This window comes from Zosterops lateralis (genome assembly GCF_965231275.1).
Source record: "Zosterops lateralis genome assembly, chromosome: 29".
Taxonomy (NCBI): Eukaryota; Metazoa; Chordata; class Aves; order Passeriformes; family Zosteropidae; genus Zosterops; species Zosterops lateralis.
This window is the reverse complement of record NC_139789.1, coordinates 656,135-669,951: the sequence shown is the minus strand read 5'-3', so window position 1 is coordinate 669,951 and position 13,817 is coordinate 656,135. Positions and strand designations below refer to the sequence as shown.

At 40.9% G+C, this 13,817-nt stretch overlaps 1 protein-coding gene across 4 annotated transcripts in view; it reads left to right on the top strand.

The window, feature by feature from the left end:
- Nucleotides 1-13,388, top strand: part of ELAVL1 (ELAV like RNA binding protein 1) — a 41,065-nt gene extending 27,677 nt beyond the window's left edge. For 3 of the 4 annotated variants that reach the window (XM_083880095.1, XM_083880094.1, XM_083880096.1), the window contains exons 3-7: nt 136-239; nt 1,022-1,175; nt 4,323-4,548; nt 10,637-10,750; nt 11,812-13,388. In XM_083880095.1, the coding sequence (XP_083736221.1) occupies nt 136-239; nt 1,022-1,175; nt 4,323-4,548; nt 10,637-10,750; nt 11,812-12,136 (923 nt within the window). In that variant the 3' untranslated portion in view covers nt 12,137-13,388. The remainder of the gene's footprint in view (nt 1-135; nt 240-1,021; nt 1,176-4,322; nt 4,549-10,636; nt 10,751-11,811) is intronic. The other variant, XM_083880097.1, reaches the window with a different exon arrangement.
- Nucleotides 13,389-13,817: the final 429 nt, after the last annotated feature.

The following is a 13,817-nucleotide window of genomic DNA, read 5'->3' as shown; positions in this document are numbered from 1 at the left end:
AAACCTCCTTGGCTTACTGAAATGTTTGCTGTGTTGGTTGTGTATGTTTAGTTCACTTGTTTGTATTTGCTTTCATTTTAGCTGTGATAACATTCTTTTGTTAGCTTTAATTTTAAAAAATGTTCTTCCCTTTAGGACACAGCTTAGGCTATGGCTTTGTGAACTATGTAACTGCAAAAGATGCTGAAAGAGCAATAAACACATTGAATGGCCTCAGACTTCAGTCAAAAACAATCAAGGTAGGAGCTCTTCGGTCTTCTATGAAAACGGCATTGTAATAAATTTCATTCTGATGGTAAAGTTTGTGTGCTCCCAGCTGCAGCAAGCATGAATCTGGGAGGAGAGTAGTGTTTTGAAACAGCTTAGTATTTGAAGATCCCCTTTCCTTATATTCCCACCATTTTTACAGTAGTAGAAGGGACCATTATAGGTGGTTGCCAGGCTTTTAAACTCATGCATGTCTTGGATACTTCATAATATTTATTGTAAATCCTGTTAATACACATGCACTTCTTTCCTTATACAAAACAGCAGCCTGTGTTCTAAGTGTACAATTCACTCCTGCTTAAGTGATCTATGCAGCTTTCTCCAGTAGCAGAAATTAGAACAGAAAACTGCACTCTACTTGTGCCATCTTTTTGTAAAGCTTTAGAAAATATACTGGCAGGACAAGTTCCTGATGTGAGCTGTGGCAGATCCAGTAGCCGAGTCAGAACTCAGGATTCTTCATGTGGCAAAAGTGTTTGTTGGGAGTGTTGGTATTGGTCTGCTGCTCTCTCCTTACAGCAATGCTATATAGTTGTTATCTCTTGGGTAAGGCCAAAATAAATGATGTTATGTAGGGACATGCCCTTTCTCCTGTTGTTTGGTTGATTTTCCCCTACTTCCTCCTGGTTCCATTTTTTTGAACTCCAATAAAAATGCGTGTGTTGGTAATGGGGGTGTTAATTAAATAGGCTCATGACAATAAATCAGTCTTCCCTGTTAATACCCTGACCATGTATTTCTATTTCTTTTAAAGGTTTCCTATGCCCGCCCAAGTTCTGAAGTTATCAAAGATGCTAATTTATATATTAGTGGCCTGCCCCGGTCAATGACACAGAAGGATGTAGAAGATATGTTTTCCCGTTTTGGGCGCATCATCAACTCACGTGTGCTTGTGGATCAAACCACAGGTGAGTTCTCGGGCCTTGGCTGCCAGAAACTGGAGTGTACAGCATTAGCTTGTGTTTGATGTTTTTCTGGGACTGGTAGTAGCTACACTTAAGTGAATTAGACTTCCACAAGCTAATGATAACATGCAATGTCAGCCAGTGATAGAATTTTAACAGGATATCAATGTTCAGTGATTTTTTTTTTTTAAACACAGAATGATTCATGCTGCCTTTTTGCCTGCTTGCAGACCAAACCTCAGACTATATTAAAATAGGATTATTGTAATTTTTATCAGCTACTGATTTGCCAAATCTGCTTTCTTGCTCTGACACTTGCTGGCACTGCAATGCACTGTGTTTCTGGGCCATGTGTGTAAGCTGGATTGCTGTGGCCTTACCTTGACTTTACACACAGGCAGCTCTTATCCACAGGCCAATTCCAGGCCACAGTTACAGATTTAAAGCAAAACAAAAATGTGTTTTGTCTTTTGTTCCAGCCTGGAACTCACCCACTCAATTTTCTCATATTTTAAACCATTTGAGATGTCTTATGGGCCTCTGTGGTTACTGCTAAGCAAATGAATTAATTTCATATACTTAGTACTGCCCTGAAAGTTCTAAATGTATTTTGTGTATTAAAAAAGAAAAAAAAAAAAAAAAAAAAAAAAAAAAAAAAAAAAAAAAAAGAAATGAGAGAAGTTAGTTAGGCACTTGGCTCAGGGGAGGCTGAAGTTAAGATTTTCTTTATGATGGTAATTCTGGCTCTGTGTTACAATGTGTTTTCTGAGTTTTAATTTCTTACTCTGTGTGCTGACAACCCAGAACACTCTGTTATTTCAGGCAGTATAATTGTCTGGCTTATCCTGTCACCCAGGTGTTTTGTGGTTTTATTGGTAGCCCATATGTCATGTATTAATCTGGAGAGAGCTTTTACAAATACGCTTTCTCATTGATTATTCATCTGCTGTATTGGAATAAAAGACAATCTAATTCTAGCAATTGCACATGTAACATTTATAATTGAGACATACATTTATACACATCAGTTCAGAAGGAGCTTTCCTGCTCTTTAAGGAGTCTGCTGTAGTTTGGAGTGGGCCACCAGGAGCTCCTAGTGGGTTCAGTCTGAATGCAGGCTGAGGTCTGCTGGCCTGTGTCCCTATCAGAGCCAGTTCCTGGTTTAGGTAGCACTTGCAGGTGTTTGGTCAGATCGTGCTGCAAACACGGTGGTCCATCAGAGAAACCTGAGGTGACTTGGTGAGATCTGTGGACTGACGTGGCAGACACTCTGTAGTTGACTGAGGAAAATCCCATCCTGCCTTTCCTGGAGAAAATTATTTGTTTTGCCCAATTCTGATATCGGCATGGTCCTGTGTCTAGAGCTGGTTATCTAGGATGCAGCTGTAATGAGAAGCAAGAAAAAGACTTGCGGAGCAACACAAACTTACTAATGCAAGTGTCTGAACTAGTTATCCCTCTCTGGCAGTCTGTGGGGTTGGGATTTGACAGAGCTGTAAAATGAGATGACAGGAGTCATACAAATAAAAACTCCCCAAGAATAATACAGTTTTCATGGGTGTGCTGAGGCCTGATGCTGTGTAATTCAGCGCAGAACACACTGCCTGCTTTCCAATAGCTTTAATAATGCATTGACTGAAGAGTGGGTTCTGTTACATCTCACAGTAAATGCCTGTAGAGCCTGGGCTTGCCATCCCACCAGGAATGTAGCTGTGCCTTGGCTTTTAGCCTACCTTTCATATCTTGATCTGCTCTTATTTACAATATGTTTTAATTTGTACTTAGCTGTAGCTTTTCACAGAGGTGGTACTCCTTCTCACAGAGCTTTTGAAAATTATTCTGTTGAAAATACACTTTCTACAATATTTGTTTTAAATGAATGCTTTGAGAAGCACTAGGATGAACAACATGAAAGTGGAGGAGTCACACTAAGCTGAGCTCTAGGATAGGCCTTGCTGAGTTCTGAGTGATGCTGCTACTCTGGGCCTTCCCAGGGTGGGCATGGCCTTCTCCCTGGCACGGGAGGCTGATCTCAGTGGTGTCTGAGCATACAGTGCTGTCAGCTCTGCTCTGGTGAGCTCACCTATTGTTATTTATCAAAATGCAAGCACATCGTGGTTGCTGCAGGCCCAGGTTCTGATACATTGCATTTCCTTCTGTGAAACAGTGAAAATGATCCTCAACTGTTGCCAAGAGCCTTGTGATTTATGGTATTCTTAACTTCTGTGTCTGGCTTTGAAGATGGTCCTGGGTGGATGTGAACAAAACATAAAAGTATCTGATATGTCCCTTTCTGAAATAGAGCTAGTGAAGTCCTACATACCTGCTTTGGAATGGCATTTTAACAAAATATGTCCTTTTAGCATCACCGTGATAAACTGTGTTTTCAGCCTATGGTCAAGTCAAAGATGAGAAGGAAGGGGATGAGAGGAGATCTCACAAGACATAGTTTGTACCTCAGTCAGAATGATAACAGCATCCAGGGGCTGACACTAGGAAAAAAAAAAGATTTTTAACAGCTATGATATTGGTTCAGTACAGCTACCAATTCTTTATTGATTTTAATGAATAAAAATAATCTATATGCTGTCTGAAAATAACATAAGTAGTGCAGATGAAATTGTGATCTCTCTATTAAAAAAGGTGAAAATCCTTTATTATAGTCAGACATTTCTTCCCTCATCTCTGAACCTGAGTGTGTTTCTAGCATGGAAAAATGAAAACATTTGCAAAAATGTATCAATTCTCTGTTTGTGGATGCTCTTTAGTGATAAAGTAATTGAAATTAAAGGGTTAGGGTTTGTTTTTAACCAACTGGAATTAATTCTTTTTTTTACTTAATTTAAAATGTTGAGGAGTTTTCTGTGAATGGAAATGTCAGTTGGTGATTAGTATAATGGAATTCTACTACTTATTTTTTAAGTGTTTAGCCACTGTGGTTGTTAGAGCTGAAACGAGTATGCTAATTTGTCTTTGTTTTTTTAATTTTGTACTTTATCCTCCAGCTGCTGAAGAAATGTAAATGTAGAGAACTTGAAAGCTGTGACCATGGAAATACTGAACTTTTTTGGGTTTTGTTTTCAAAGTTATTTTGAGTTTATCCTGAATTTCTTTTTTGTTTGTTTGTTTGTTTGTTGGTTTGGTTACAAGGTTTGTCCAGAGGGGTCGCATTTATCCGGTTTGACAAAAGGTCAGAAGCAGAAGAGGCAATTACAAATTTCAATGGTCACAAACCCCCAGGTTCCTCCGAGCCCATTACAGTGAAGTTTGCAGCCAACCCTAACCAGAACAAAAATGTGGCACTGTTGTCGCAGCTGTGTCATTCACCAGCTAGACGGTTTGGAGGGCCAGTGCATCACCAGGCGCAGAGATTCAGGTAGGTTAGGAAGAATAAATGCATTTAAGGCTGTGCTCCTGTTCCTGTGTCCATCTGGGGATCTGTGCCCCCGCAGGTGGGCAATGATACCTTCATTGCAGCATGTGTGAATGAATACATAGTGCACTATGTGTCCTCAGTGTTATGTAAAGTAAATGTTACTTAAAAATATGATTAAAGAAAAATCTTACTTGTAAAATTTATATTGAAGTTAGTATGTAAAGGTATCTGCACTCTGGTGTCTGTTTCCACTACTGAGTTACAGTGAGGGGACAGCAGCACCAGTTTCCAGGTGGGTGTTGGTAGGTGCCTGTCTCAACAGATCCCCATTCTGTGGTCTATATATCTGAGCACAGATAGAATTTGGCAACTTAATTAAAGCTCTGAATGGTTGGTTCCAGCAGGGAGGTGTTACAGTAAGAGAGGAAAACCTTATTTCTGACAAGGAGGTTTTGTGGGATTCCTGCCTGCATTGCAACCTTTGTAGGGTTCTGCCTTCCCTCAAGGCCTCACAAGTTCACTGATGAGAATATTAAGTAGTTGCATCATCCTGTCTGCTTCCAGAGCTATGGAAGACACTGTGCTTTGCCATAGAAAATTGCTTTGGTTGCTTTGAATAGGAATTGCTTGAATTGGAAATGCCTTGGGTGTTCATGGAGGAACCTTGATGGATGGAGGGTGCTCTGGAAAATGCAATGTATTGACTGTCTTGGAGAGAAGTAATGGGCTTTAAGATAATATATGTTTCTGAGATTAGTGCTTCCCTGTTGAAAATTTACTCTTTTTTTTTGTTTGTTTGTTTTATTTTTCTCCTGTGAGGGATGCAATGAGCTCAGTAAAACTGGACAAAAATTCCAGCTGCCTGTTAGCTGTGCTTCTAGTGTTGCTGTCTCCTGTCCATAGTGCTGTAGCTCAGCATTTTGAGCACAACTCTTTGTAATGGGTCTCCAGAGAAAACTGGTTCTTTGTAGTCAGCTGTGGTTTTATACTGAAAGTGGTGGAACAGTTTGTCCAAGGAGACAGTGAAGTTTCTGTCCTTGGAGATGCTGAAACCTGGCTGGAATTGGTACCAAAAGGATTAATCTTATTTCTACTGTGCCTGTGTAGTTTTAGCAGGAATTAGGGTATGCAGGATCTGCTTTCTCAGCAAGGATGGTTCGAAGATAAGGGGAAGACATCTGGCTTAGGAATGCAGACACAGCCAAAACAAGGACTGAACTTCGGAAATTGGGGAGAGCTTTATGGTAATGAGCAAAATATGGTGGTGACTGTATATAAGCAACACACTTGCGGAAGATCATGTGCATGCAAGGCGAAGTTATCCCTTGTGCAACCAGGCCTCTAATGAATAATGCCCTTCTGTATGCTATGTTGGTGTTAAGGAGGTTTATTTGACTGGTTTTTGGTGAGTTTTGGTGACAGAATGAGCCTTAGCAACCTGCTCCAGGGCCCTGCTTTGAGCAGCAAGGTTTATTAGCGGATTTCCAGAGGTCCTTGCCAGCCTCAGTCACTCTCTAGTTCTCTTCAGCTGTATCCCAGGGAAGTTTAGCTCAGACTAAACTTCTCGTTTCCCCAGAGAATCACCCAGCTCTCCACGCCAAACCTTCTGAGCCATGCCAAGGAGTGAAATTCTTAATTTTGCATTTAGGTGAATTATTGAAAAATTAACACATCTGCCCTTTATCTTAGCCAGGGCTTCAGTGTGTCCTGATCCTAGTAAAATATTTTTCGTTCTTAACATTCTTAGTTTAATTGGACATTTTCACCATTATTATTCCCTCTAAAATTTATGTCAGCATCAAAATGCATCAGAATAAGCAGTGCAAACAATATTCACGTCCATAATTAAGAGACCAAACAAATGCCTTTAATTCAGTCCTGTAAAGGTCACTCAGGAACAATAAAAATAATTAATCTATTTCTGTTAAGAGTTGCTGGTGAAAATAAATTTTAATAACCAGTTTGTTCATTATTCTCTTATTGAACCATTTAGAGCAGCATTAATGTCGTTTGTGTGCATTTCATTGAATCACAGATGGGTTTGGGTTGAAAGGGACCTTAAAACTCATCTCTTCCCGTCCCTGCCATGGGCAGGGACACCTTCCACTATCCCAAAGTTCTCCAAACCCTGTGCAACCTATCCTGGAACACTTTCAGGGATGGGGCATACCCAGTGTTTCTATAGGCTTGAGATGTCCCAGTGGGGGTTAAGATGAAGAAAATGTCCTGTCTCTGTTCCATTTCTGCTACCATGGGAGCTGTGTCCTTCCGGATGTCTGTGCCCAGTGCTTGTTGGTCAGGACATATTGGCCAGCCCTGTTCCCAGTGACAGACCTGCTGGTGGGGAAAGAGCTGAAGATTTTGAGGTTCCACAGCCTGGCAGAGATCAGAATAGAGCAGTCGTGGGTCAGGCTGTGCTTTGAGGAAGATGCTGTGGACACAAGAGCCACCAGTTGACTTGCAGACACAAGCTCTTCATCTCTGCCTCGTCACAGACTTGCGAAACTTCAGCATTTCTTACAAAGCTTCCTTCCCTCAGTCATTCATGCAGGCATGTCTGTACACATATGCACAGCACACCATGGAGACATGTAATGGTTAAGGTTGAAGAAGACCTCCAACATCATCAAGTCTGTCCCACACCCTTTGTATTTTTTCCCCACCTTTATTGTTAGCTGCAAGTTTTGCTAGTGAGTCTTATCTTCTTTGAAGGATGCTGAACAGGAGGAGTTGTGATTATTCATGCTGTGGTTAAGTTCGGGAATCTGAGTTTGGGCTGAATCTTGTTTGTTATGGTAGTGAGCAAGACATGATGAATGGATAAGCAGCTTCCACAGAGCCCACAGTCTGTATAAATTAAAGTTGTGATCTCTGCTCCACAGAGGTTGAATCCTTAACCTGATATTTTGATTACATTTCATCATAATTCCTGCAAATCCAGGATTAAGCCTTTAGTATCTAATTTGTAATTATTAATTTCCTGCAGATATTTCTCCAACCCTTTGTTTAATGTTCTTTTAATCCCTTGGAGTTCCTGTGGTACTTGTGGCCAAGAAGGAACTGGTCTTAGTGCTGTGCCCCACTGGATTCCTGGGCTGATTCAAAGACCCAGGCTCTCTGCTTCCATCCAGAAGGAATGATGCCACAGCATAGGGTTTTGTCTAGAGGACAGGAAAGACATCCTGGGGCAGGGTTTCTTTGGAGCATAAGATTTGTTTGCTTAAAGAGAAGAGATTTCCAGGTGCTGAACTGTGATGAAATGGAGGGGTTTAGCTCCTGAAGCATGAGGGCCCCTGGAAATCCTGTGCTTTTGCAGCTCACAAGAGCTTTATAGTAGAACAACATTCTTTTTGAATCTCAATTATTGCCAGTTCAGCTGATTTTGCTTTCAGACTTGTTCAGAGTTGGAGCCAGTTCCTGTAATGGGCATAACACTACCCATATTAACCCATGAATTCTGCCGTGAGTGCCTGAAGGGGAGCCATTTTTGATAGTTCTTTGACCAAGGGGAAATGTGAGGGGGCTGTTTAACCCTGTCAGTGGTGCAGTTGCTCAGACAGCACCTGTAGACTTGCTTGGTTTCACTGCAGTGAAATTGTTTAATTGTCTTCAGTTTTTAGACCAATTTGTTATTTGGATGCAAGCTATGTGTATTGAGTAGAAACCATTTCATCCAGAGTAGTATTTCATCAGAGTTCTGGAAGAATATGGGAATGAAACCCCAGTTGCTTCTGTTCTTCCTTACGTGGTTGTTTGACCCAACACCCTGATTTATTTCAGGCTTAGAACTTGTGTGACTTGAGTTCTCAACAATATTTGTGTTGGCCACAGCAGATCATTTCTGTCTGTAACAGAGACAGAAGAAAAATTGATTGTCAGAAGGACATCATCAGTGTAGCTGTACTCCTGCTCTTTGTGGAACTATTAAAACAATAAAAAGCTTCCAAGCTCAAGTGCAATGGCAACACAAACTGGTATTAAAGCTAATGTTCCTGCTTATTGGCATCTCACCTGTAGTGCTGTATGTAACTGTTCTCAGAGTGCAGGGAAAATATTTCAGCAAAACCAGCACCAAGCAATGTTAAGGGAGGTTTAGGTTGGCTATTAGGGAAAGGTTCTTCCCCCGAGGGTGCTGGGGCACTGTCCAGGCTCCCCAGGAAATGGTCCCAGCCCCAAGGCTGCCAGAGCTGCCAGGAGCATTTGGACAATGCTCTCAGGGATGCTCAGGGTGGGATTGTTGGAGTGTCTATTCAGGCCCAGGGGTTGGACTCAGTAATCCTTGTGGGTCCCTTCCAGCTCAGGAGTTTCTGTGATTTATGAAAAAAATTTACAGGACTTGCATAGACCTAAAAAAATACTGCTTTCATTTAGGAGTGTCATTTCTGAGATTACATCCTCCAGTTGGTTAAACTAATCCCAGGATCTGTTAAATGAAGCAGTCTGTCTGTCTAATGGCAGAGGGAGCAAAAGGTAATTAATAGAAATGATAAGCTTATAAAGTGAAAAAGCGTTATGATTGAAAATACGCTGTTGTTGATACCTAATGCCCCAAGATGTTGGACTATTAGGTTTGCATGGCTTGAAAGAACCATCCACAAATAAAACTGGCTACACACTCTTCGAGGGGGGTTGAAAAAGCAATGTGGAGGAGGCAGTATAAAAATAATTACATAAGAAATGAGCTTACTAGCTGTAAGTGTGCTAAGACTGAGATTGTTCAAATTACAATATTAAAGGAATTTTAAAACCACTTTCTCTGAAACATCCTGGATCTCTGTTGGCCTTAGTGTTTGCCCTACTAGGACATTTGTTTAAACATCCTTAATAAGTATAACTTCCTAAAGGTCATCTTAAATTGGCATGGCCACAAAAATCTGTCCTCGTAGGACAGAGAACTGTGTGTCAGCTGCTGCAGGCCCTGCTCATGCAGGCTGTTACCCTGAGCTGAGTGAGAGATCTGGGGTCCCTCTTGTGCAGAGTGAGAACAGAGATTAATCAGATTGGCTGAATAGTATTTCCTACAGTTTTTTTAAATTATTATTACTTTTCTAATATTTTAGGGGACTTTTTTGGTTTTACTCTGTTTTGTTTGGATTGGAGTTTTTAATAAACCTGTAACATTTTTGTGAGTCAAAGCAGGAAGAGAGGACAATCTGTTTGAAGATAAGTGTATCCAAAGTGCAGAGGTACTTGCTATTTTAAATTACTTTGTCTGTAACAAGCATTTAGATTTGTTGTTTTCTTGCATTTAACATCAGTTGCTCTGCTACAACTGATTGCAGTCCTTGATGTGATGTTACCTGGGCTCATGGGCAGAGCCTGAGCCTTTGGAGCAGGCAGGGGCAGAGCTGTACTGCTGGAACCAACGTCAGGCAATTCTGAGCTCAGTGGTTTGAGCAAGGGGCTCAGGACTGGTGATCTGTTGAGATGAAAACTTGACAGATATTAAGATAAATTCATCCTACCAGACCATTACTCACTTGGAAAGAAGCTACAGAACTGAAGGTGTCTGTCAGAACAAGTAAGTGTATCATGCATGCAAAACACAGGAACATTCTTATACAAAGCCAAAAGAAATAGCAGATTTCTCCCCTCATCAGATCACATGGGTTGGTATGTCTCATTCATCTTGTGATACTTCTAACTCTTTTTCAGTTTGGCTGTAGTACCAGGCTTCCCAAACTTGGATTTTCCTGGGGCTGGCTGTCAGTGGGTTGCTGCAACTCAAAAGTGTCCCACGCTGCTCTGGGAGTCCCTGGGCTGCAGAGCAGCAGTGAGGGAGGGGTGGAGTGAGGCTTGCTTTGGGGACAGGAGAGTCCAGTAGCTCAGATGTACAAGGCAGTGAGCTCTGAGCACCAGAGAGCCTGGGGGAGATGGGCACTGAGTAGTTCTCATGTGTGAGTGCACAGTGTATGTGTGTGTGCAGTGCTGCCCCTCTGCTCCCCTCCCTCCCCTTGCACCTCCTTGAGTCCTCCCTCCTCGAGAAAGGCAGCAGCAGCTCCTTGATGCAGGGCAAGAGTCAGAGGGGAAGTGTTTGGCACTTACTGCAGCATTCACTGCCCAGACATCCCTTCCCTGTTTTCTCCAGGTCAGCAGAGAATCAGGATCTGCCACCGCCCTGCTCTTGGCAGAGAGCAGCTCGTGTACCGCTTTTAAGGGGTTTGCAAATCACCAGTGGTACACCTCAATTTGGGAACCCCTGGTATAGTATCATTATATTTCTATGATCACATGACCTCATTTTTTTAAATAATAAATAAGCACAAGGGTTCAAAGTGAGTTTTTGACCTTAACTTTCACATTTCCTGGCCTTTGAATACTTAGCTGTGCAATCCTAATACTGCAATAAAGTATTGAGAAGCTTTGATTTTCTGGAGTGTAGGCCAGAAATAGAATTAAGGGGAATTAGAAATGGGGGTTATAGGGAATAGCAATTAATACAAAGCAAGACATAAAAAGGAGAAAATTTTTGCTGTTTGTTATGCATGAATCCTGCTGAGGTATTGTGAAAGAGGCAGGATTCAGAAAGAGTGGGTAGGTGATTTAAAAAATCCAGTTCAGTAAAGTCAGATCTGAGTTTTCCTGGAAAAATTAATAAAACCATCCATGCACACTGGAATAATAAAACTGCACTGAGCCTGCTCACATTGGGAGTGTTTGCCTGCACCTGCTGCCTTTGGGTGAAAAGGGAGTAGGTTTTGTTCTGTTTCACAAAAGAAGCAATTAATACTTACAATCTCTACTCCTAAGAACCCAGCACACTCATCCCCTGCCCCAGCAAACCCAAAAAAACTCTTTGACTTAAGAGTTTCCCAACACTTTCTTTAAGAGGCAAGTAAAGGACCATTGGGTGAAAAAAATCTCCTGTGAAATAAGTGGGAAATGACTGGGTGTGTCTGGGGCCTCTGGGGAGGTGCTGCCTGCGCCCCCTACTCAAGCAGTTCTGCAGCAATGCCCTGGACACTCTGAGCAGCCTGGCTGAGTGCAGAGATCCATCCAGGTCCCCTGGGAAAGTGATCATATAATCTTGCCTTGTCTGTTCCTTGCCTGTTTCTAAGGATAGTTGATAAAGCAGTTGGAGTACTTAACTTTTTTTTTCCCTGGCAGCTGTCAATTTGATTGTCAATTTGAATGGGGAAACATTTATGTGGCGGTTTTGATGTGCCATGTATAAAATATTCATTCTCAGTTGCTTCCCATTCAAGTTAACTTGCTTAATTGAACTGAACTTTTACATGAAATATTGTGCTTTTTATTTGCTAGGTTCTCTCCTATGGGTGTAGATCACATGAGTGGGCTTTCTGGTGTAAATGTTCCAGGAAACGCATCTTCTGGCTGGTGTATCTTCATCTACAACCTTGGTCAAGATGCTGATGAGGGAATCCTCTGGCAGATGTTTGGCCCCTTTGGTGCGGTTACCAATGTGAAAGTTATTCGAGATTTCAACACCAACAAGTGCAAAGGTTTTGGTTTTGTGACCATGACAAACTATGAAGAAGCTGCAATGGCCATAGCAAGTCTTAATGGCTACCGCCTGGGGGACAAAATCTTACAGGTTTCCTTCAAAACCAACAAGTCCCACAAATAACTTGCTCGTGCTTTTTGTATGGAATAGATAATGGAGTGACAGAAGTTGAAACATTTTTGTTAGTGTAAAACTCATTTTGCGCCAATTTTCACAAGTGTTTGTCTTAGTCTAAATGAGAAGTGAAAAGGTTTTATATTCTGGGATGCAACTGACATGTTCAAATGTTTGAAATCCCACAATGTTAGACCAATTTTAAGTTCCTTTAAGTTATTTCATTTAAAACATGTTAAAAATCCCCTGAAATCTTAAGTAGCTTGCATTAACTAGACCCTCTGGATGGTGGTAAAATTGAAGCATGCTTTCACTTATGAGACTAACATTTGTTTCATTGAATGTTGTCTGCAAAAACTGGAATTTTCTGAAAAATACCAGACTGAATTAATTGATTTTCTTTGGTTTGATGTTGTTCTTCCAACCCATCCCCCTGGCCTTTTGTTCCCCCCCCACTTTCAGTAGTATGGAAGAAAAGTTGAGAAATGCTAATGTTTTAGTTGACAGTAACTTGTTTGATCAATTAATATTCATTATTCTGTGGCTAGTTGAGGATCAAGCTTTTTAAAGTCAAGTTCTTGTAAGTAGTAGCATGCCAGCCTAACTTTAACACCATTGAGGAGGTAAGTTGCACACTGAACAGTGGCCAAGCTGTCCAATTCACAGGTTTTAGAAACGTCACTTTTAAAGCCCACTTTGAGAGGAATGGACCAAAGAGTTTCAAAGAAACTCCGGAAAGATTTCAGAGTCAAAATGAAACTCCAAAACAGCAAGTGTGAATATATGTTGCTACTTTATCAGACTGAATCTCTTCTGTCCAAATATTTAATGCATGGTGCACTACTTACTGGTACATTATAATGCAGCAAGATACTTACTCATTTTCCAAGATCACTGTAGTTGGAATTCCTTTGGCAGTTCTATTTTGTATAGAAGAAACAGTTATAAACATTTGAGCATTGTATTTCTCGCATCCCTTCTAATGAGTGCTAGTTTTTCTATTTTAATAGGTTTTTGTTTTGACAACTAGCTTTACTTATTGAACACTCAGCAGAAAAGTACTTACAACTTGCAAGTTAGATATTAACCAAAAAACCCCTTTGATTTGTAGATTTAAAGATTAATCCCCCAGGTTTTCTGCAGACTGCCTTGAAACTTTGAGTTGTTCTGTTTCTGTTAATTTTCTTTTGCTTTTTTGTGTTTTTTGTTTGTTTTTACTTTTGCATTTAAGAACATTAAATTTGATTTTGTTTTGCTCAAATTTTGTTTTGTTTTTTATTTTCTGTTCTTTTTTTTTGCTAAGTATTGCACAAAGTGTCCAGCTTTCAGAGTGTTGTTTTAAGGAACTGTAGCTCCTCTTTAAAAGAGTTTTAATTTACTGCTTTGGCAGATGAGTAGAAAAAAAAAAAAAGAGTTCTGAAACAAGCACCACAATAAATCTGTCACATAGAAATGATGTGTCACAGACTGATGTAACCCTCAGATGTGCTTGGGTAGGAAACCGGGAAGGCTGACGCTGCCTATAAAGGTGTTTGAGCTACTGTGCACAACTTGGCTCTGGTGTTTATGTAGTTAGAGCAGGTGTGGAAATGAGGTCTGTGGCAGTTTAATGCAGTGTCTCCTTATTTTGCCTGAATCTCTACCAGCCCCAGAGTTCATTTCCAAACTCCAGAGGCCAGTCCATGCTGCC